The sequence below is a fragment of the Rutidosis leptorrhynchoides genome, chromosome 4 (genome assembly GCF_046630445.1).
Source record: "Rutidosis leptorrhynchoides isolate AG116_Rl617_1_P2 chromosome 4, CSIRO_AGI_Rlap_v1, whole genome shotgun sequence".
NCBI lineage: Eukaryota > Viridiplantae > Streptophyta > Magnoliopsida > Asterales > Asteraceae > Rutidosis > Rutidosis leptorrhynchoides.
Window position 1 is genome coordinate 583,664,216 of NC_092336.1, and position 24,828 is coordinate 583,689,043.

The window sequence follows — 24,828 nt, forward strand, 5'->3', positions numbered from 1 at the left end:
GTTCTATCAGATAACAGAGACACCAGCTCAAATCCGGATTTAAAAACCAGCTCTAAAATTTTAAATGAGCAGTGAAAAATTAACAAATATGGGTTAATAAATGAGATTGATTATCAAAAACCATTGTTTGTAAAAGTATCAGCATAAGGGTTGTTGCACAAACGAATGTCATAATCCCCATAGATTCCAACAAAAATATCCATTATTTTATCACTGTAGTTAGACAATTTTTCTTTTATGTTATGGGTTTGATCTCTGTCCTTTCTCCATTACAATAACCACTATTCATAAAGTACATGAAGGGTAAACTCTAACGGGTTGGGCCCTTTATACAATCGGAATGATACATCTAGACTAATACATATAAGAATACATATACACTAACACTTAGGTCCTGAAATGTCAATTGGTGACGGTTCGAAATCTGTTCCGAAACAAATTTCATGTTTAAATCGTCGCCTAAAAACATCTATATTTTGATTTTAAGTTTGAATTCAAAATCAATTATATTATGATGAATGTTATCGTAACAATTAATGATAATTGTTCATCACTAATTTCAGTTAATTCGTGGAAGTAGTGTAAATTTATGATAGATTCAGATTCATTTAAACTATTATAAGTGTTAAGAATCAATAAATCGATTAATTTAAATTTTTTTTATATTATCAAACCAATTCTCGTTTCGGTGATCAATCAGAGTAAAATTTCAAAGGATGAGTCTGCATCAACATCCGAATCATCAGTGCACACTAATGATGATGTGGAGTAGGAGGCTGGTAGCACTTAAGATATTCTTATAGATAAAAGTCTAGATAATTATCCAAATTTGATTTTAAGCTAGTTGTGTTGCTGTAAGTGGTCTATTTTTTACTTTTACAGTAGTTTATGGCTCTTAATCATGGATTGTCATTGTTTCCTGCTTCATATATATTACAGATTGAGGAGGCTTACGCACATTAGTAATAAAGCATATGTTTTGCTAGAACAAAGCAGGATTTGATGTTACTATATGAATAGTAGATGTTGAGTTTGCTTATGAATTTTAAGTCGGTTAGTATCGCACTTTATGTCCTTACCATATATTGATGACTTGATGTTACTGATATGAATCGTAGATTGGTTCTTGCTTCATATATTGATGTTACTAGCATACCAATAGTATTAAATCAGATATTGTAATGATGATGAGTTTGCTTATAAGCAGAGAGTTATGTTGTGGTTTCTCTTCTTAGCATGTGTTGGTATATGGTGTGTTTAATATTGCCTATCACCTTAAAGATCTACTTCAAGTTTAAGCACAACAATTTACTTATAGAACAGCTGAGACGCTACACACGACGCATGTGTGCGCGCGCACACACACACAACAACAACAAACGATCATTCAATCTAACCTATTAACTGTCTTACATTATAAGTTAGATTGAAATATAACTTTCAATACAAGAAAAGAAAGTAACAAAAGCAAGATTACATCGAGATTTGAACTCATGTGGTGAATCAATAACCTACTTCTTCTTGCCTGCTTTGCCCTCCTTTCTAATGATCTCATCTGCATATTTGACTCCCTTACCTTTGTATGGCTCTGGTGGTCTCCATTTCCTTATGGTAGCTGCAAATTGACCAATGTTTGACTTATCGTATCCACTCACTGTAATTCGAGTGTTGTCTTCAACTTTGACCTTATACGAAGATTGTACAATATGTTTCAAATTTTGTATATATGTTCATGGGAGTGTTTTGTAAAAGATTGTACAATTTATTTTAAAGATTATACATATTGTCATTAGAGTGTTTTATATTGTACAAATGGTCATGATGTTGTTTTATCATAAGGTTGTATATAATGCTTCATTAATTAAATACCATTAATTATTTTAATGACACCATCATCATGAGGGGCTTAAAATTTTTCTATTTATTTAAGAATTCTTTTAAACTTTGAATAATCATTATTTATGACATCATCAATATAGATATTTATTATATACTATAAATTAGTTTATATTATTTTCAAAAATATCTTTTAATAAATTCTAATAAAAAATTTGTGTAACACAAAGAGTATTTTAGGTCATTTAGGTGATTATCTTTTAATAAATTCTAATAAAAAATTTGTGTAACACAAAGAGTATTTTAGGTCATTTAGGTGATTTTATCAAAAAATGTTACTGAAAATTTTAACTCTCATGTTCAAATGCTAAGACTACATATCTGCACCTCGATCAAATGTATTTTAAAGTGGTTGATTGTAATGAAAAAAGTTAGAAGCGGTAGTTAGATCAGTAAGCATTAATCAAATACTTTTTTTTTTTTTTTTTTTGAACGGCAATATTATTAATACGCGAAATATACATCAAGTTCTCAAGGATGTTACACATACGATACCGAGCTAGAATCCTACGTTAACATCACCAACTCACGAATACATCACGACAAGTAAATAACATAAAAATTACAAAATACACGCTTGAGGATTGTGGAGCCAATCGTGCCACTCGAACTTTTTAATTTTGTAACGTTTCGTGATCCACTCGAAGCTTTTCACTTGGATATCATTTATAGCGACCGGAGGAGACCAACTCGACTTCTTGAAGACCATTTGATTCATATTTTTTCAAATAAGGTACATACTTGTCCACACCATGCCTTGCCATATTTTATTACCCGCACCCGAACATTGCAAAGATGAGACCGCACCTTGTATACCATCGAAGATCACAATAGGCGGAGCAATTCCCCACCAAGACCAAATCTTTTCCCAAATAACCCGGACCATTTTGCAAGAGAAAAGCGCATGTTTAACCGTTTCGACAACCTCACCGCATAAAGGGCAAAGGACGGAGTGAAGATCGACACCCCGTTTGTCTAATTCAACCAAAACGGGCAATCTTCCCCGTCTTGACCTCCACACAAAACACCCACCTTTTTCGGCACAATGTTGTTTCTTTGTGTTGACAAATTTGAATTGGAAGGGGGTTAGCATTTGATCATAAGATGTTTCGATAGAAGGCTAGTAGAGAATTTACCCGAACCGCATAGTTTCCAATTCCATGAATCATCCTTTTCAGGTACCATGACCACGGCCGAGATTAGTTGTTCCAGCTCATCTAACTCGTCCTTTGTTCTTTCATAAATCTCACGCTGCCATGACCATGTTGAGGTAACACCCGACCCGTCCCAATTAACCCGATCCGAAACAGTAGCATGAACATTAACATCAAACCGCACCAATCTTTTGAACACTTCCTTTAGAGGTTTATCCATGAGCCAAACGTTCTCCCAAAATCTAGTGTTGCCACCATTGCCGATTACTCTTTTAAAGGAGCTAGAGAACTCCAAACCGTAAGCATCAATTTCAAAACCTTTTTTCGCAATGACGCTCCAAGTAGAATTAGCATTCAAACGAGAATTTAACCCACCCGCAATGATAGAACCCGAAGCCCCATAAATACTTTTAATAACACTAACCCACAATGAAGTGGGTTCGGTAAGGAACCTCCACCACCACTTGCCGATTAATGCTAAGTTTTTACAATTAAGAGAACCCAAATTAAGTCCGCCATCCGCCCAAGAGCGGATAACATCATCCCATTGACCCACAAGATTTTAGCCTCGTCACCCGACCAGCCCCAAAAAAAAATTCGTCTCACACTCTCAAGTTTTTTAAGCACGCAAGGCGGGACACGAAAGAGCGAAAAGTAATACAATGGTAGGTTATTAAGAACCGAATTCATGAGGGTTAAACGTCCACCGAATAACAACGCACACGCTTTCCAATCTGATAATCTTTTTTCAAATTTCTCGATTACCGGCTTCCAACTACCTGATTTTTTCATGTTTGCACCAATGGGTAACCCGAGATATGTAAATGGGAAAGTTCCAACCTTACAACCAAAAAGATTGGCCATATACTCCACATCTTTTTTATCAACACCCACGCCAAAGAGGTTACTTTTATTATAATTCACCTTTAAACCGGAACATAGCTCGAAACATTTAAGGAGCTTCATGAGATTTTCAATATTATCCAAGCTCCACGTACCAAAAAAAAGAGTGTCATCCGCATATTGAAGATGAGTCAAAGGGATATTATCATTACCAACTTTCACCCCACTATAAGCATTGTTCGAGAGTGCCGATTTAATTAACCAATTAAGTCCTTCCGCCGCAATGATGAAAAGAAAAGGCGAGAGAGGATCTCCTTGACGCACACCCCTACCAAGCTTGAATTCTTTTGTATGAGAGCCGTTAACGAGAACGGAGATATAGGCCGTTTTCAAACACAAAGCAATCCAACTCCGCCATTTCGACCCAAATCCCATGAACCCCGTCATATCATCCAAAAAATCTCAATTGAGACTATCAAAAGCCTTTTCGAAATCAACTTTGAACAACATGCTTTTCATACGATTATTTTTTAAAAACTCAAAAGACTCGTTTGCAATAAGGGCCCCATCCATAATATTCCTACCTCTAATAAAAGCACTTTGTTCGGAACCAACAAGATTCGGAATGACCTTCCTAAGTCGAATAGAGAGTAATTTCGCAATGATTTTATAATAGCTCCCTATCAAGCTAATGGGTCTATAATCGCTTAAACTCACCAGGTCCATCTTCTTGGGAATGTGACTAATAAAGGAAGAATTACAACCTTCGGAAATTTCACCCGTCAACCAGAAACTATTGAATGCCGCAAGTAAATCCTCTTTTATAATGGCCCAGAATTTTTTATAAAATCGCAAATTGAAACCATCAGGTCCGGGGGCTTTATTACTAGTGCATTCATTCACGGTACCCCATACTTCTTCTTCACTAAACGACAATTCAATGTTACTGGCCTCATAATCAGATAAGCGAAAGCAACCTTCAGTCACAGTAGGTATGTCGGCAGTGTGAGGCCCAACTGGGCAGGAGCCTGACGAGATCGAGCAATCTGGCCCAACAGTGTGATCAGACAGCCCAACCAGTTGTGGGTTACAATTAATCCGTGGCTTGCAAGTGTTTTTCACAACAAAAATAGATTGGAAAAAATTATGGATTGTTTCATTTACCTTTGAAGGATCCTCTGTCCAAACCCCGTCCAGAATAATACCACGAAAGTTGCATTTATTGTATTTCCTCTTTATTGATGCGTCAAAAAATTTTGAGTTTTCATCGCCTTCAAGTGTCCACTTAATTTTCGCCTTTTTGTTTCAGCATGCTCGTTTTTAATCTCTCTTTCTCGATCCATTGTCGTCTACAATCTAACCAAGTTAATATATCCGCATCATTAAGAGGACCTTGTTTCGCAAGAATTTCCCAATCCATTGCCACCCTTTTAAGATTATCAATTTCCTTGTCGAGGCCGCCAAACAGTGAATGGTTCCAAGCTTTAAGGGCCAACTTCACGTTCTTTAACCTATCTCTAAAAACATAATCTTTCCTCAACCCCCGAATTGGCTTTTTCCAAGCCTCTATGATAACCTGATCAACTTCAACACAGTTTAGCCACTCGTCAAAGACTTTAAAAGGTTTCGGCCCGTAGTCAATTAATTTATCTCGAAGAACCAGTGGACAATGATCTGAGAGATTCTGGTCCAAAGCAATAATAGAAAGATCTTCCCAAAGGTTTAGGAAATTATCCGTAACCAAAAACCTATCTAATTTGCTAAATTTCAAGCCATCATCACTGATTCGAGTGTATTTTCTCCCGCTAATAGGTATCTCGATAAGTTTATTCCTTGAGATAAACTCGTTGAATCTATCGGCTCTAGATTGGTGGAATTGAGAATTCAAACGATCTGAGCTAATCCTAACCTCATTAAAGTCACCACATAAGAGCCAAGCTGAAACGACCCGTCCATATTACTATAAACGCAGTACGTTCTCATTGGTCCCATAGCGAGGTATTTGACCTCTATATGATACGTTTTAGTAAATATTGCATTCGTTTCATAAAAAACACATCATTATTATACATAATGCATGTTTTAAACAAGTGGGCGATTATTTAAGAAATAATCCCCAAAATACATCGTTTTCCAAATACTACACACGTGACGTAACAGTCGAATATAATACATGACAAAGGTTTTATTGAATGCAACACTTTATTTAAATAAAAGTATGAGACTCCATGCACAGCTTGCTCAGATAATGCAACAGCGGAAGACTTTCTTAAGGACCTGAGAATAAGCATGCTTAAACAGTCAACACAAAGGTTGGTGAGATATATAGGTTTAGCATCGATATAAATATAGACCACAAGATTTCATAGTTATAAATATATGTACACTCGCAAGTGTATAAAAGTATTCTATAAGTTATTGAGCGCTTCGGTAACCATACTTAACCATTAATGTGGCATATTCCCTTTATTATGAAATCTCCCTACACTGTACCAAGTGTAGTAAAAACGAAGTACTATGCAACCGTTTACGATACTAGAGCGACTAGCCCGGTTGGGATTATCAAATCCGATAGATCTATCAATAGGATTCTCGCTTACATGTTCTTACAACATGTAAATATTAGTTACCAAGCTATTAGGGAAGATATGCAATCTGGTACAACTCAACGTAGAATATATTTTAAGTACTTGTGTCCATGGCGTAAAACATAAAATGCATGTATTCTCATCCCAAAATATTTTTAGAGTTTAAAAATGGGACTATATACTCACAGTAGTAAATTGGATTCACGAACCTATAATAATAATAACGATTCAGATAATAATACGACATATGAATAAAATAAAGCAAGTTCATAGAATACTTATATAATAATTTTTAACATTTTATGTTAGTAGTCCATTGTTAGTAGTCCTTTATTAGTAGTCCAAAATAGTCCGAAAAGTCCAACAGTCCAATAATCGGTATATATATATATATATATATATATATATATATATATATATATATATATATATATAATCTTAGAATTACCTCCACGGCGTATTGTATACGTATTATCTTTGCATCAACCCAGAGACGTATTGTATACGTATTATCTTAGAATTAACTAAGACGTATTGTGTACGTATTATGTACGTATTGTCTTAGGATTTATCAAAATGTATTGTATACTTATTGTGTTAGGACGTACCGAGAATATTATTATACATATATACAATCACAGAATTAACCAAGATTATAATATTTTGTTATACTACTGATAACATGTCCAAATATATATAGGATATAGGAAAAGTTAACAAGGATATGGTTAATATAGTTTTTATAATATAAATTTCGTCCATACAACGTTAATTTTAGCAGATTTTGTTTTGCTCGCCAAATATTCATTACAACTCCGTTTAAAGTGAATCAAATTGCTATGGATTCCTTAAGAAGTAAATTTTACAAAAACAATTCGAAAAGTTCATCTCAAGTAGTAATTTTTAGAGCTTTACCCTCTTTTTGTGTCGGTGGACAGATTTGGAAAAATCCCTGCATCCACCCAATATATGATTTTTGATAAAATACTTCCACTTTGTCTAAAATCATGACAAAAATAGTGGAAGTCTTATTTACATATATTAACATATTTCTAAAGTCTTAGCCTCGAACTCAAAGTCTAAGATAGGTTTTTAATTCCCAACCCAAAACAGCCCGTTTTTTACCGAATGGAGATTAAAGGATATATGTTAAGTTTCAAGGTGTTCTTCATATGTACAAGTTATAAGTTCTTATATTAACTTAATATAACATTATAATACATATAAATAAGTGTTATTAGAGTTAAGTTAGAAATATTAGATTAGTTTTTCAAACAAGCTTGGTGTTCACCAAAACAAGTTCTAGTTTTTACAAGTTTTATAAGTATAATAAGATAGCAACTATACAAGGAATTGAACAAGGATTTTGAGAAGTATTTTACCTTGATTATGAAGAGAAAAGTTGCTGAGATTAAAGTATGATATGAGAGCATTCAAGTGTGTGTTTTTAGTTTAAGAAAATGTAGAGTAAAAATGAGTTAAAATGGTCCTTATTTATAAGCTTATAATTTTGGCTTTTAGTGAAAATATCTAAGATAAGTTAAATTGTATTAAATCATGCATGACATATTAAATTGATTAGGTCATGGATGAAATATTAAACAAATAATTGCAGATTTCCATTGGTATATACCAATAGTAAATACTTCTAGAAGCTGTGTATAATAAGGGTAAAAATACCGTATGAATGCGAGTAGAATTCTTGAGAAAATTGAACGTAAATACGAGTATAGCTATCCTTTATATGTATTATTATATTATAAAGTGTATTCAATACTTGTAAGGATGTATTTACACTCGTAATACATTATATGTAAATACATTTTAACATAAGTTAATTACGTCGTTTAAATAGTAACATATATATTGTTTGAAAACTCTTTAAATTAGTAGTATGAAAATATATATATAATACTTTGTTAATATACTTAATGGGATATTTAATTATCATATTTTCAAGTTAAATATATATAAATCCATATATATACACAATAATTAAACAATTAAATCAAGTTATGACGTTCGTGAATCGTCGGAATAAAAGGGTGACCAAAAGCTTGTGTAAAGCTCTTTCCGGAGGTTCAAGATTTATTAAAATTCATTACTTATCAAGTCGGAATTATATAAAGATTAAGTTTAAATTTGATCGGAAATTTTCGGGTCGTCACAGTACCTACCCGTTAAAGAAATTTCGTCCCGAAATTTGATCGAGGTCGTCATGGCTAACAATAAGAATGTTATTATGACGAATATAAGTTGATTCATAGGGTTTTATCATGATTGAGATATATGGATAAAATAATTCGATTACTCGAAACGTATGAGTGAAGCTATCGTAAAAGAGTGAAATGAGAAAATATGGATTTGTCTTATCTTTTGACGTCATCACGGTTGATCTCCGGATTAAAGAAAATCTTTGTAATCTATATAAGATTTGATTCTTCAGCGATTAAGGAAATTATGATCCTCTTCGATTTAATGCAATAATCTGTCTCAATTTCTTTGTCGGATATTTTACTATAAATCAACCTCCTACGTTTCCTTATTTCCACATCTCCCATCTTTTATACTTTCTTCCTTTCTTCGTACTTCCAAAACATTCGTCAATATGCTCCATCCAATTTTAATTCTTGATATATTCTTGACTATCACATCTGTCATTCTTCTTTTTCATCTTCCACCAGAGGAATCCATTAATTTCTACTATGCTCTTGGGTTTATAGTGTTCTTAGTTTTCCCGTGTCTTTATATTGCTATACGCATCGATATACACAGTTTGTAATTTCTGCGTTGTCTTCGTGCTTATATTTTTCCTTATATTTTGGAGTTTCATGCTTCCGTCTTCTTTTCCCGACTTCAAGTCAAGCGAATAATGGTCTAGAATTCATAGATATGAAATTCAGAATGAACATAGCTAATGCTCTAAGAGAGAAATTGTAATAGCACAATTTGACTTGTGAAATTACCAGAATCTAAAGGAAAAGATAGAACTATCAATAGAATATGTTTTTGATATGTTTAGAGATTAGACTGAATGTAAGAGTCATGTAACATGGCACATGATGACGTTATGGTCTGTGAATCATTACGTTCCATTTAGAAACTCAGCATGACTTACTGTAATATAATCACGTTGATCAAGTGTCATTATATTATACTAACTCATGCTTCAGTTCCCAACATTACTTAAAAAACATTCATACTTTACACTCAGAGGTTTCAGATTTTTAGAAACTAAAACAATTTTCTTTATGATGTGATACAGATAACGCGAAGGAATAAATGATTTCAAATAAGAATGGTTATGAAAATATCTTCAGAAATATGAAGGATATTTATAATGGAAGATACGATGATATCTTAGAATATTTAAGATAAGAGGATGATGAAGAATATTGTCCGCAAGGGTTTTAGAGTAAGGAGCAAGGTATTTGCTAAGGATTTTAGCAGACACCGAATCATTTAGATTCTTTGAAGGTAGATTTAGTCCTTGTAATTTGTCCATAACCTCCTTCAGGGTTTGCTCAATCCGTTTTCCAGTTCCATACCTTCTCTTTTTCTGTGCTTTGCTAACACAATATTCTTTATCATTAACTTTTGACTGTTACAGTTGTCTACAGTTTCTGCTGCTTCATTCAGCTTTTTCAAAACTTCATAGTACTGATTCGTAGGCTGAAGTGCTATTCCAGATTTCAGAATTATAATTCCAGGAAATAACGTTATATGTATATGCAGAAATGATGTGAGATTCAAGAATAATTATTGATGCTTCCTGGAGTTTGGTATGACAATTATTGTTACAAGATGTAGATGGGTACATGATAAGGTTTTATAGTGATCTTTCAGAGAGATTTAAGTCAAAGAGCAATAAAGTTGCTGGTAAGCTTACTACTAATGTGGTGGAATATAAAAGGTTCCCCGGTAACGATGGCGAGAAAACAACGTATATATCAAGATTATAATAAGGCTACTCCGGATGAAAAGTCGAAGTTGTCTTTTTGGAGCTGTGACAAAATTCGCTATATTGAAAAGGGATTGTAAAGTTATTTTAGGTAATAATAATGCTAAAGGATCTGACACGGATACGTGTTGAACCTTTGCTTAGGTTCAAGTGTCCTCCGAATGCATATCTATATGCATATATTCTTCGTATGTATCGTGTGATTGGTTCGATTGTTCCTTATTTGAGGTGTTTTCAATAATTTTGAAGGGTTTGGACGCAAGTTGTCATCGTCAATATCCGTATAATGAATTCGTCGTGAATCTTGAATGATACGAATATTTTTATGAGTTTTGTGAATGAAAGTGATGTTCTAGTATAGTTTGAATTTAAAGTATGATTTTGAAGGATGTAGGAATTTAAGATTGATGGCACTTCTTAAATCTTGACTTGGATTTTGATCTGTCAAAATCAGAATATGTAATTGAATTGGTATGGAAAATGGTTGTCTTGAATTTTGTGAAATGATGTATATTGCTATGAAAGGAGAGAGTATAATTAACGACTGTGGAAACATCATTGAAAATGTACAGTGTAACATATTAATGTGAACTTAAGTATTTCTCGGGTATTACCTACCCGTTAAAATAAAATTTCACAGGTAATATTTTGTACAAAAGAATTTTTATTACAGCCTTTATGAAAATATATGCATGTATATTTTCTTCAGATGTAATATGGATTTAATGAGTTAATATTATATTAATCTCATTTGGTTTACGGTTGGAACTAGAAATGAATAATCCCTAAAACTTTAGAGATTACATAATCGCCGCGGAATATTTCTTCAACGTAAATGAAATAATGAATTAATACTTCATCACTGATTATTGTTGGTATCCCTCAGTGCCTGCGGTGCGTATGATGTTGATGCTCGTAATGCGGCTTGTGATGTTGTTGGTAATGCTGCTGCTGGTGCTGGTAGTGGTTTGATGTGAGTATAGATGATGAGAATTTGTTTTGTTTTGTATTGTGAAAGAAGATGTTTAAAGTTTCTTGAATAAAAAGAGAGGTCAAGAGCTTTATAAAGGGAATGAAATGATGTAGGATGCACTTGCTAATGAAGTTTTGCTTTTCATGACAGTAATTTTTTTTTTTTACTAAATAATTCACCATGCAAGATACGGAGTAAAGGTCGGATAGCCTCAATAATATTAGTAATATTATACTCGTTGCGGCATATCCTGGAAAGGAGAGAGAAAATGGTGTTACGAACGGGTTCGCCGGTAAGTGCCTCATGTTCTTCACCAAGAGGGCAATGTGGTGGATGGAAGGGATCACCTTCTTCTTGTCTCCAATGATTAAGTAGACTACGAACCCATCCCCAATTCATCCAAAATAGATGATGGCTAATTGGTTGATCCATTCCGGTCACACTGCTTTCGGAGCTCGAGTGAAATTTCATATCGGAATTCGAGGGACTTGAACTAGTGGAGAGTTCCATTTCGTACGATTGAATAAAGGATTTTTCGATATGAAATGATTTTCGGCTATCGGATGGTATTCTAATTACATAGAATATCTATATATATATATATATATAGAGCAAAAGATTTCATAGATTACGGAGGAATTTACAGAATATGTTAGGCAAAGTTTACAGTAACAGATACGCTAAGATATGAATTAGCATATACGCTAAAATATGAACTTTATCTTTACACTATTTATGCAATCAATGCAGTAAGATGTGTCTAGACTAAGAATGAAAAGCATGTAATTTTCTAAGGGTGATAAGCAGATGATTTTCGACTAAAAATGATAAGCAAAACTTTTGACATGCAGTTAAGGTCGAAGTCCAGACTCACTAATGCATCTTAATAACTATCCGTTAGACACACTAATGTAAGACATGGTTCGCTAAGACCACCGCTCTGATACCAACTGAAATGAACCGTCCATATTACTATAAACGCAGTACGTTCTCATTGGTCCCATAGCGAGATATTTGGCCTCTATATGATGCGTTTTAGAAAATATTGCATTCGTTTCATAAAAAACACATCATTATTATACATAATGCATGTTTTAAACAAGTGGGTGATTATTTAAGAAATAATCCCCAAAATACATCGGTTTCCAAATACTACACACGTGACGTAACAGTCGAATATAATACATGGCAAAGGTTTTATTGAATGCAACACTTTATTTAAATAAAAGTATGAGACTCCATGCACAGCTTGCTCAGATAATGCAACAGCGGAAGACTTTCTTAAAGACCTGAGAATAAACATGCTTAAACAGTCAACACAAAGGTTAGTGAGATATATAGGTTTAGCATCGGTATAAATATAGACCACAAGATTTCATAGTTATAAATATATGTACACTCGCAAGTGTATAAAAGTATTCTATAAGTTGTTGAGCGCTTCGGTAACCATACTTAACCATTAATGTGGCATATTACCTTTATTATGAAATCTCCCTACACTGTACCAAGTATAGTAAAAACGAAGTACTATGCAACCGTTTACGATACTAGAGCGACTAGCCCGGTTGGGGTTGTCAAACCCGATAGATCTATCAATAGGATTCGCGCTTACATGTTCTTACAACATGTAAATATTAGTTACCAAGCTATTAGGGAAGATATGCAATGTGGTACAACTCAACATAGAATATATTTTAAGTACTTGTGTCCATGGCGTAAAACATAAAATGCATGTATTCTCATCCCAAAATATTTTTAGAGTTTAAAAATGGGACTATATACTCACAGTAGTAAAAGTATATTAATAATAAGTTTTCAACTTATTAAAAATATGACCGTCGTCTTTGGTTTCACGAACCTATAACAATAATAACGATTCAGATAATAATACGACATATGAATAAAATAAAGCAAGTTCATAGAATACTTATATAATAATTTTTAACATTTTATGTTAGTAGTCCATTGTTAGTAGTCCTTTGTTAGTAGTTCAAAATAGTCCGAAAATTCCAACAGTCCAATAATCGGTATATATATATATATATATATATATATATATATATATATATATATATATATATATATATATATATATATATATATATATATATATATATATATATATATATATATATATATATATATATATAATCTTAGAATTACCACACGACGTATTGTATACGTATTGTCTTTGCATCAACCTAGAGACGTATTGTATACGTATTGTCTTAGAATTAACTAAGACGTATTGTGTACGTATTGTGTACGTATTGTCTTAGGATTTATCAAAACGTATTGTATACTTATTGTGTAAGGACGTACCGAGAATATTATTATACATATATACAATCACGGAATTAACCAAGATTATAATATTTTGTTATACTACTGATAACATGTCCAAATATATATAGGATATAGGAAAAGTTAACAAGGATATGGTTAATATAGTTTTTATAATATAAATTTCGTCCATACAACGTTAATTTTAGCAGATTTTGTTTTGCTCGCCAAATATTCATTACAACTCCGTTTAAAGTGAATCAAATTGCTATGGATTCCTTAAGAAGTAAATTTTACAAAACCAATTCGAAAAGTTCATCCCAAGTAGTAATTTTTAGATATTTACCCTTTTTTTGTGTCGGTGGACAGATTTGAAAAAATTCCGGCATCCACCCAATATATGATTTTTGATAAAATACTTCCACTTTGTCTAAAATCATGAAAAAAAATACTGGAAGTCTTATTTACATATATTAACATATTTCCAAAGTCTTATCCTCGAACTCAAAGTCTAAGATAGGTTTTTAATTCCCAACCCAAAACAGCCCGCTTTTTGCTGAATGGAGATTAAAGGATATATGTTAAGTTTCAAGGTGTTCTTCATATGTACAAGTTATAAGTTCTTATATTAACTTAATATAACATCATAATACATATAAATAAGTATTATTAGAGTTAAGTTAGAAATATTAGATTAGTTTTTCAAACAAGCTTGGTGTTCACCAAAACAAGTTCTAGTTTTTATAAGTTTTATAAGTATAATAAGATAGCAACTATACAAGGAATCGAACAAGGATTTTGAGAAGTATTTTACCTTGATTATGAAGAGGAAAGTTGCTGAGATTAAAGTATGATATGAGAGCATTCAAATGTGTGTTTTTAGTTTAAGAAAATGTGGAGTAAAAATGAGTTAAAATAGTCCTTATTTATAAGCTTATAATTTTGGCTTTTAGTGAAAATATCTAAGATAAGTTAAATTGTATTAAGTCGTGCATGACATATTAAATTGATTAGGTCATGGATGACATATTACACAAATAATTGCAGATTTCTATTGGTATATACCAATAGTAAATACTTATAGAAGCCGTGTATAATACGGGTAAAAATACCGTATGAATGCGAGTAGAATTCTTGAGGAAATTGAACGGAAATACGAGTATAGCTATCCTTTATATGTATTGTTATATTATAAAGTGTATTCAATACTTGTAAGGATGTATTTACACTCGTAATACATTATATGTAAATACATTTTAACATAAGTTAATTACGGCGTTTAAATAGTAACATATATATTGTTTGAAAACTCTTTAAATTAGTAGTATGAAAATATATATATAATACTTTGTTAATATACTTAATGAGATATTTAATTATCATATTTTCAAGTTAAATATATATAAATCCATATATATACACAATAATTAAACAATTAAACAATTAAATCAAGTTATGACGTTCGTGAATCGTCGGAATAAAAGGGTGATCAAAAGCTTGTGTAAAGCTCTTTTCGGAGGTTCAAGATTTATTAAAATTCATTGCTTATCAAGTCAGAATTATATAAAGATTAAGTTTAAATTTGGTCGGAAATTTCCGGGTCGTCACACAAGCCGAGCTAATGCTATTAATAAGCCTATCTAAAGAATCCCACAAAACTAATTTGTTACGGTCGTTATGAGGACCATATATGTTCACAATTGTAGATTATTTACCCGAGACTTTCCACTTTCCTCTTATAGCCAAAAAATACTCACCTTCTGACATACTATCAACCTCAAAATTCTTTTTATCCCAAATCACAATCATACCCCCCGATTGACCCACCGCTTCTTTTTGAACGAACCCGACATTTGAATCGCCCCACAATAGATGTACCCAGGAGTCCGAGACTTGCTTACATTAAGTTTCTTGCAAAACCACAATACAAGGTTTTTCTCTGAAACAAATGCTACGCACCCGCCTAAATTTTTCCTTAACCGCGAAGTCTCTACCGTTTAATGATAAAATCTTCATTAAAAACAGACAATGAACGAGATGAGAACAAACTTACTGCGGGACTGAGGACCACCTCAATCCGATTCTATCGCTTTGTGCTTTCAAATCATCACTGTTAAACGACCTGGGAGTGGCTCTGTCCTTCTTCTTCATGGGAATTTTCTCCCGCAATGTTTTATTAGAATGCTTTTTCCCTTTTTTTCCCACAATTCTTGCACTTGAACGAGTTACCCTTGCCACAATTTGCACCGCAACGAGCTCTAGCTTTGAACCTCATGATTCTCGAAGATGCTCTGTAATTAGACATTCCCATTAGGTAACAATCACTGCAGTAGGAGATATCCACTGATTTAGATCGATTGGAATTGGGAATGCTAGATTTCCCCAAACCAGTTGATTTTATTGATGTATCCTTTCCACACCCATCGGACTGTCCAGAGGGTATATGTAAATATTAAAATTAAAATTTTTTAATAAATTAAAACAATTAATATGATTATAAATTACTCAATTCATCTCGATTTACTAGTATGTTTTTCCTTTTTGTAATTAGATAAAAATAAAATTCTTTTATACCCTTACTATATACATGTAAAACAAAAAAATAAGGTAGGTAAAAATTAAGGGATAAAACCATAAATTGAATAAAAATTAAAGTATGATAATGACATGTGTTGTGTGTCATTTTGTCACTCAACAATTAAATTGGAGCGGAGGGAGTACTTATATTTTTAACGGACTTTTAATTCAAAAATAACGATAATTCTATTTTTAATTAACATTCAGTAAAACAATCATTTACATAATTAAAATAAAATAAGTTACGTTTATAAAAAGTTAAGATAAAAAGATTACTTTTTAATAGAATTTATCTTTTTTATGAATCACAAAACAAAAACAACTAGGGGAAGGAACTGTTATTCGAAACTTGGGCACGGCCCATATATCAATTTTAACGATTTTCATGGTCCTAAGTTTTTACCAATTAATCCGAGCCTTTAATCCAATAAGATAAAATATGGTCCTTTGTGAATGCAATCATCTCAAAAACCATGTTACCATGAGGTATACTCAACGACCACACAAAGTCTGCCTACCATTTGCTGATAAATGATTCCACCACATATTTTGGACCCTCGAATTGAACCCCAAACCAGAATTATTTCTCGTTTAGAGAACTATCAATGTCATAACATAAGTTTAAGGCACCTCAAATCTCATTCATTAAAGTTTATGAAACGCGTATGTACTCCGTAGTTGATATAAAAGGTTCAATAGTACCATTACAATCATGTTTCTTTGTGTTGGTGCATATTTGCAATCCTTAGTTCTACGTATCTTTATGTTTACATTCAGTCATGTAATAACGATTAACATTGTAATTGTGACTATTGAGCTTATATGTTTGTACGTTAACATTTAATATCAATAGTTAGACTGTCCACACAGTCGACCGAATGATTCAACTCAGTCGACCGACTGAATACACAAAGACGATCGACTGTGTCTGATGACTGTATATATACGAGTGTAGGCCTCCTTTGTGAGGTTACTAATTCCCTTATCCCCAGTCGTTCCCTATACCCAATACCTATCGAATAACACTGTTAGGAGTCGTTCTAATCTAGTTCTTGGCCTAGGTTTGATTAATTCGACCCCGATACGTTCCGTTATTCGATTGATCCTTGTTTTAGTGTTTTCCGCCATTAAATCGAGTCACAAACGATTCTAAGATCCTCAAGAATTCGTCTACACTTTGTACAAATATACACTTCTATTACCGAACAACTAAGTCAATTAGATAAATATGTTCTCCATTTTATTCCACGTATCGTTTGAAATTGAAAGTACCGACCGATTAACGTCAGTGGTTATCAATGTAATGTATTATCGACACTTGACCATAAAATTCAAAAAGCCATCCATATGTTTCACGTTCCGGACCCACCACCATAAATACCTTGGCCATATGTCCCGGTTCATATTATCACAAAGTGTTCATCAAACACTATATTCACATAAAAAAATCTCTAATCGCAAATTCATAGCCACTTTAATTTTTAACCACCATTATCTAGAATTTTCTTTAGTTAGGCATATAATTAAAAAAGTAGAATGTTATGTGATCAAACCAAAATTGTTCGGTCGGAGTGCAAGTGAATTAAAAAGAGAATTTAACCTTTGGAATGGGTTCCTTCGGTTAAATGGGAGATAGATGTGGTGGTGTTGTTTGTCTTTTTTCGAGCCTCCAAGGTAAGCTACAGAAGAAGGTTAGTGTGTATGAAATGATCGGTTGATTGATTGGCCATCAAATAAGGCCAAAGGATGCTATTTATAGATTGATAAATGACGGTTATGCATGATAGCCATTATAATAGCACCCATGATCTGTAACTGCCACTAGAACCTCCTAATCATGCCTACAACTTATTCCACGTTCTCCACGTTCCTAAAATGTAGGGATGTGGTCCTGCTCAGCAATACCCGGTCAACCTTGTAAATACGTCACTCTACCAATCGCGTGACGGCGACTTGAGTACACGAGTTGTCCGTTTGACTGGACATCGCGTGTGTTCCACGTGACACAACTTTAGGTTCCCGGTAAGCTCGTGTGATGAACGTCATGCGTTGCACGTGACCAGACATGTGACGTGACGTACGTTATTAAGTCCCCCCAGTTTGGTTAGGTACAAAAGGTATTTGTACGTGACCAAACTATGTGACTGTAAGCCTAATTATCGCCACGGGTAAGTCACGCGAAATGATAGCATTTATGCATTATAAAATGATGATTAATCGAATTTTATAATATTTAAATAACATCATGAGTGTTTCTGACATCGAAAACGTCCAATCAGCCGCCAAATTTACTGTTCCCTAGGTAAACACCATCATTGTTACAGCTGTAAAAAATGGATCGACGCGAATCGAACGGCCACGAAGCGATGATGGAAAGACACGTGTACGTTTCAGATTAAAGCCCATAGTTGAGGCCCATTCAAAGTATTTCCTATAAGTAGGGGCTTTAACCCTTTTCATTTTTACTTACTCTTTTCACACACAAATTAATATTTAATTCTGTTGCTGATCCTTATGTGTCTTGCATTCTGCATTCGCGTACCGTTTCATTTTAAAAAAGGTTAAGCCATTAATAATGTCGAAGGTGGACGTTGCTACGGAACGCAGTAACGTTACTCCAAATTTACTCGAGGATTTCATACTTGATTATCCTCCGCTTGCCGGATGGCATACAATGGTGGTGACGGACGACCAGCGCGCCCATACGCCACCAACCGATCATTTTGCGCTGTATATGAAAGCCATATCGGTTGGGAACCTACGCTTACCGCTGACGCCTTTCGTGGCATCCGTGCTGGAACACTACCAAGTTGGTGTTTCCCAGTTGCATCCTCACGCGTGGCAACGCGTGATTATTTTCAAAATGTTTTTCCGGGGGCAAGGCCGTCCGGCGCTTTTGAACGTTTTTCGTGCGACGTTCAAATTGTCAGCGTCCGGCAAAGGCTGGTACACGTTTGAAAAGAAGTGCAATTTCACTTCAAAGAAATCCCCATCCCTTCATGACTGGAGGGATATGTATATATTTGTTCACCAGGACGCGCTAGGAGAAGGGCATGCCCATCTGATCCCATGGCGTTTTAGTCGTTCTCCGGAGTTGTCTAAGACACCAGAGCTGACTCCGGAGGAAAAAGATCTCTTCAACTTTTGTAAGGACTCTGAGCTTGACATGCGTCCTTACCCCGACGTGATGCTAAAGCTGGGTAACGTTCAGTGTTACTGGCCTTCAGAAAATAAAGTGCCAATGGTGATCTACAACGGAATGTGTATGCTCTTCTTGCCGTAGCGTTCTTGTAAGTTTTCTCGTTCCACCTGTTTTATTTATATTTATCATTTATGTTTTGCAGAGATGGATTTTGGCCAAGCCATTCGTCGCCCGAGCACTGAAGGACTCGAATTTAAAAAGGTGCTGGTGTCAAAGTTGCCGGAAGGTGATCCCCGGAAGCCGGTGGAACCTGCCGTTGAATCTTCGACCACTGCTGCTACCGAAACGGAAGGCGAGGCTCAAACTCAATCTTCAACACCCATCACTAACCCTGAGCTGATATCCGTTGCCGCGCCGAATCCCCCTATTGGGCAAAAGCGTTACAGCCCTGCAACGTTCCTAGTTACTCCTGGGGGTAACAAAAGAGTCAAGACTGACAAGGAGATAGCTGAAAGCAACTTGGAAAGCTTTCAGCATGAGCTCAGCCACGGTGGGTATTATTATAATCCTGACAATAATCCTAACACATCATCGAGGTCGCAATGGCGGAAACTAATAAAAGTTATTATTTCAGGGGGTCAGGCCAATCCTCCAGTGGTCAATATTGAAGACATCTCTCACGTGAAACAACCCGAAAAGGTTGTCACGTTGTCAAGTTCCGGCACTGGTTCCGGCCATCAACAATCAAGTCATCACAGCGAATCCCAGGAGCTTCCTCATTCTCCCGGGTTTGGCAAATAGCCAACGTTTTCTCATCTTAACGTCATATGGGACGTGTCTCATGGGGACGCGTACTCCTAATTTGAGTACCTTCAAAGGATATGCCCCACTGCTCTGGTGGATGAGCTTAAAAAGATGCCGGACAATGCTGCGCGTCGAGCGCATATACAGCATATTCATCAGGGTCTAGCATTGACCCATGATGAGATTGTTCGTTCAAACAACGCCGAGCAGCCTTGTCGTCAAGCAGAGGCACTGGTGAAGGAGGTTGGCGATGAAGCCAAGATGTTAAGGGGGAGATGGAGGGCCACAAGAAGGCTGCGGTGGAGGCGCAGCATGAAAAGCTGGTGGCGTTAAGGGAGCCACAGCGGGCTGCCAAGAACTTAAACATCGTTATGGATAAGGAAAAACATGCCCTTGCAGACTTAGTGGTGGCCCAAAAGGAGTTAGCTGAGGAGAAGGCGAGCAAGGAGCTCCTCGCTATGCAGGTTCAAGAACTAACCGTTGCCTACAAGAAAGCAACGGATGATTTTCAACAATTATGCTCTATGATTCCCCACATCTTCACAAAGGCCATCACGTCGCCTGAGGTCATGGGACCATTCGGCAGGCTACTAGACGCGGCCAAAAGTGTAGGGGGTTTAGAAATGTACACCGTCATGAATGAACAGGTTACTCTTTCGGATCCGCTACCAGACGCAGTCCAGAATGGTTTTGATCCGGACGCGTATGATAAGTATGACGCTGCTACGAAGGAGGTAAAGGCGGTCAAGGTTCCCTTCATCGAAGCCATTGGGAGTCAGCCGGGATTGGATACGGCCAAGAGCGAACAGATGATTCCCAAATAGTTTAGAGCCTTTGTAACTTTTTCTTTATTGGATGTAATTGTAACCATTTTGTGAATGGATGTAATTATATTTGCCATGTTGCAAATATTTTCATTAATGTATATCGCTTAGAAAATATTCGTCACGCTGTCGTCATCATGGTAGCGTGGTGTGTCAAGGTTATACTTGATAAATGTCATGACTTGCATGTATCTAGACCATACCAAGATGAACGCGACGGGTACGAAACCCGAAAGCATCCCGTTACGGTGTCACTTCAACGTAGGTTCAACGCGAAGCGCCGTTCATGCCGTCCGAAAGCTAGAATATTCTTTGTTCAAGGCATGTGTAACATATGAATGGGCTTATATTTACATTTTGTATAAAAACACCGAAGTGATGCCATAAATAGTTACGTAACGCATTAAAGAAACTGGAAAATGCATTAAATTCAAATAAAACAAACCAATCCGTTGCGCATCGCGCTGACATATTCGTGATAATCAGTCACAGAATTAAAAGAAACATTGAAAATGGAAAACATAGTTCAACGTAATAAAATATCCTAAACATAGAATTTCTTGAGATTGGTCGCATGCCATGTACGTGACACGAACTTGCCATCACGCGTTTTTAAATAGTACGCCCCGTTATCGAGGGCATCCACAATTACATACGGGCCTTCCCAGTTAGGTCCCAACTTGCCAAGGTCTTCAACTCTGCTGGCATTATTATTGCGCCAAACATAGTCACCGGGACGGAACGAACGTTCGCGTTCACGCAGGTTATAATATTTGGCGATTTTCTGCTTATTAGCCGCTTCGCCTATCGATGCCATGCATCGGCACTCCTCTAACAAGTTCATGTTTTCCCTCAACTGTATCATATTAGCTTCCTCATTGAATTCCGTGATGCGTTGCGTAGGAACTACGATTTCTGCCGGGATGACCACCTCTGAACCGTAGACAATGCTAAAAGGTGTTTCGCGATTGCTTCCTTTTGGTGTGGTGCGGAACGCCCACAGAACCATTGGCAACTAGTCTTCCCAACCTTTCCTATCCGTATTCAACCTACCTCCGATGCCGGATACAATGTCCCTGTTAGTGACTTCAACCTGTCCATTAGCTTGAGGGTGAGCGACGGAACTAAACGTTTGCTTGATATTTAGCCCGTCGGACCAAGCTCGAAACGTATCGTGTGTGAATTGCTTTCTGTTGTCACTGACAATCTTGTGTGGTAGCCCGAAACAGCATACTATCTCTTCCCAAACAAAATTCACAATCTGTCTGCCCGTGATGCTTTTCAAAGGTTTAGCCTCCACCTATTTTGTAAAAAAGTCAACCGCTACAACAAGGTGCCGTCCATCAGGGAACGGGCCAACCAAATCGTTTGCCCATTTGTAAAATGACCAAGCCGATGTGGCGGGTATTAACTCATGAGATGGTGCATGAATTTATGGCACATGGCGTTGACAAGAAATGCAATTCTTGATGACATCACTAGTGTCACGGTACATGGACGGCCAGTAATAACCCAAACGCATGATTTTGCCTACAACGGTCTAAAACCCCGAATGCATTCCATAAGTTCCTTCATGCACTTCCCTTATTATAGTTTCAGCCTCTTGTGGACCCACACAACGCAATAATGGACCCAAGAACGACTTCTTGTAAAGCACGCCGTCACGTATAACATACATGGGAGCCTTCATGCGGACTTTCTTGGCCGTTACGCTGTCAGCGGGTAACGTTCCATCTTTTAGATAGTCGACGATTGGGTTCATCCAAGTGTTTACTTCCTCAACTGGTGCCGCCACCTGTAAAGCATCACGTTACAATTGTTATGGGATTTATTTTACCAGGCTAGCGGTGTAGGTTTTATAAGCGCGGCGACTTGATACCTGTACCACGTCGGTAGATTTTTGGTCGACGACCTCCACCCATACGTCCTTAGCGAAGTGGTTGAACGTCAGCGAAGAAAGCTTGCTGAGGGCGTCAGCCTTTTTGTTCATTGATCGCGGCACTTGCGTGATTGAAAAAGAGTCAAATTTGTTGGCCAGCTCTTCCGCCAATTTCAGATATTTTTGCATTTCAGGATCCCTGGCCTCGAATGTTCCGTTCAACTAATTTGCTGTGAAGACCCATCCTAATCCATCCAGACGAAGTCCATATCGATTATAAACGATTCACAACAGTTGATTACATCGCGAGGTACTTGACCTCTATATGATACATTTTACAAACATTGCATTCGTTTTTGAAAAGACAATATTTCATTACATCGAAGGTGGACGTCATGCATACCATTTTATAATATCTAACTATAATTGACTTAATAATAATCTTGATGAACTCAACGACGTGAATGCAACGTCTTTTGAAATATGCCATGAATGACTCCAAGAAATGTCTCTAATATGAGCTAATGCACAGCGGAAGATTTCTTTCATACCTGAGAATAAACATGCTTCAAAGTATCAACCAAAAGGTTGGTGAGTTCATTAGTTTAACATAAATAATCATTTCATAGTTTTAATAGACCACAAGATTTCATATTTCCAGTTCTCATAAACATACGTCCCATGCATAGAGACAAAAATATCATTCATATGGATTGAACACCTGGTAACCGACATTCACAATATGCATATAAGAATATCCCCATCATTCTGGGATCCTTCTTCGGACATGATATCAATTTCGAAGTACTAAAGCATCCGGTACTTTGGATGGGGCTTGTTGGGCCCGATAGATCTATCTTTAGAGTTCGCGTCAATTAGGGTTTCTGTTCCCTAATTCTTAGATTACCAGACTTAATAAAAAGGGGCATATTCAGTTTCGATCATTCATCCATAGAACGTAATTTCGATTACTCGTGTCTATTTCGTAAAACAGTTATAAAAGTTGCGCATGTATTCTCAGCCCAAAAATATAAAGGGTAAAAAGGTAAATGAAACTCACCTAATGTATTTTGTAGTAAAAATACATAGAACGACATTGAACAAGTATAGGGTTGGCCTCGGATTCACGAACCTAAATCATTTGTATATTCATTAATACATATAATCGTATTCGAATAAAGTTGTATTTATAAATTGTTAATTATATCATTTTTATATTATATATATATATATATATATATATATATATATATATATATATATATATATATATATATATATATATATATATATATATATGTCTCATATTTTCTTTTTGTGTATAAAAATATTAAGTTTGGTTATGTTATATGTATTACATATAGTTTCATATAGCTGATAGTTATTTTAATAATAATAATGATACTTAGTAATAATAAAATTAATGATAACCATAGTACTAATTATGATATTACTAATAATTATAACAATAATATTAGAAACAATAGTGATACTATATATATAGTGATAAAGGTGATACATTAATAAGGTTAATAGAATAAATAGTGATTTTTACATTATATTGTACTATATTAACAAAGATATCAATGATTCTAATAATCTTAATAATGCAATTAGTATCTTTATATTCATAGTCAATAATCAAAATCTTTGTGTTTAATTTCTAAACTAATGGCTAAAGTTTCTATGGCATTAATTCGTAATCTTAATCATAATAATAATAATAGTAATACTTATATTACTAATAATCTGATAATATTATTAATAATGATAAAAATAGTAATATTGTGTGATAATACTAGTAAGGCTAATGATATTATTATTAGTAAATAATAACAATAATAATAATAACAATAATAATAATAATAATAATAATAATAATAATAATAATAATAATAATAATA

The 24,828-nt window shown here is 35.0% G+C and overlaps 3 protein-coding genes across 3 annotated transcripts; all 3 read right to left on the reverse strand.

The window, feature by feature from the left end:
- Window positions 1-1,511: 1,511 nt before the first annotated feature.
- On the reverse strand, window positions 1,512-4,340 carry LOC139842847 (uncharacterized). The gene is made up of 4 exons (XM_071832947.1): window positions 3,626-4,340; window positions 3,033-3,527; window positions 2,648-2,928; window positions 1,512-1,685 (listed from the first exon to the last, which is right to left on the reverse strand). The coding sequence occupies exons 1-4, from the start codon at window positions 4,338-4,340 to the stop codon at window positions 1,512-1,514; spliced, it is 1,665 nt and encodes a 554-aa protein (XP_071689048.1).
- Window positions 4,341-21,589: 17,249 nt separating this feature from the next.
- Window positions 21,590-22,054, reverse strand: LOC139842848 (uncharacterized). The gene has a single exon (XM_071832948.1). It carries the CDS (start codon window positions 22,052-22,054, stop codon window positions 21,590-21,592), a length of 465 nt encoding a protein of 154 aa, XP_071689049.1.
- Window positions 22,055-22,060: 6 nt separating this feature from the next.
- Window positions 22,061-23,113, reverse strand: LOC139842850 (uncharacterized). The gene is made up of 3 exons (XM_071832949.1): window positions 22,925-23,113; window positions 22,625-22,840; window positions 22,061-22,345 (listed from the first exon to the last, which is right to left on the reverse strand). The coding sequence occupies exons 1-3, from the start codon at window positions 23,111-23,113 to the stop codon at window positions 22,061-22,063; spliced, it is 690 nt and encodes a 229-aa protein (XP_071689050.1).
- Window positions 23,114-24,828: the final 1,715 nt, after the last annotated feature.

Coding starts and splice junctions, on each gene's coding strand:
- LOC139842847 (XM_071832947.1), bottom strand. CDS start 4,340: ATGACGGGGTTCATGGGATTTGGGTCGAAATGGCGGAGTTGGATTGCT. Junction 3,528..3,625: donor TTTTTTTTGGGGCTGGTCGG/GTGACGAGGCTA, acceptor GTAAAAACTTAG/CATTAATCGGCAAGTGGTGG. Junction 2,929..3,032: donor TTGGAAACTATGCGGTTCGG/GTAAATTCTCTA, acceptor GTGCCGAAAAAG/GTGGGTGTTTTGTGTGGAGG.
- LOC139842848 (XM_071832948.1), bottom strand. CDS start 22,054: ATGGTTCTGTGGGCGTTCCGCACCACACCAAAAGGAAGCAATCGCGAA.
- LOC139842850 (XM_071832949.1), bottom strand. CDS start 23,113: ATGCAAAAATATCTGAAATTGGCGGAAGAGCTGGCCAACAAATTTGAC. Junction 22,841..22,924: donor AATCTACCGACGTGGTACAG/GTATCAAGTCGC, acceptor GATGCTTTACAG/GTGGCGGCACCAGTTGAGGA. Junction 22,346..22,624: donor CTGAAACTATAATAAGGGAA/GTGCATGAAGGA, acceptor TTTACAAAATAG/GTGGAGGCTAAACCTTTGAA.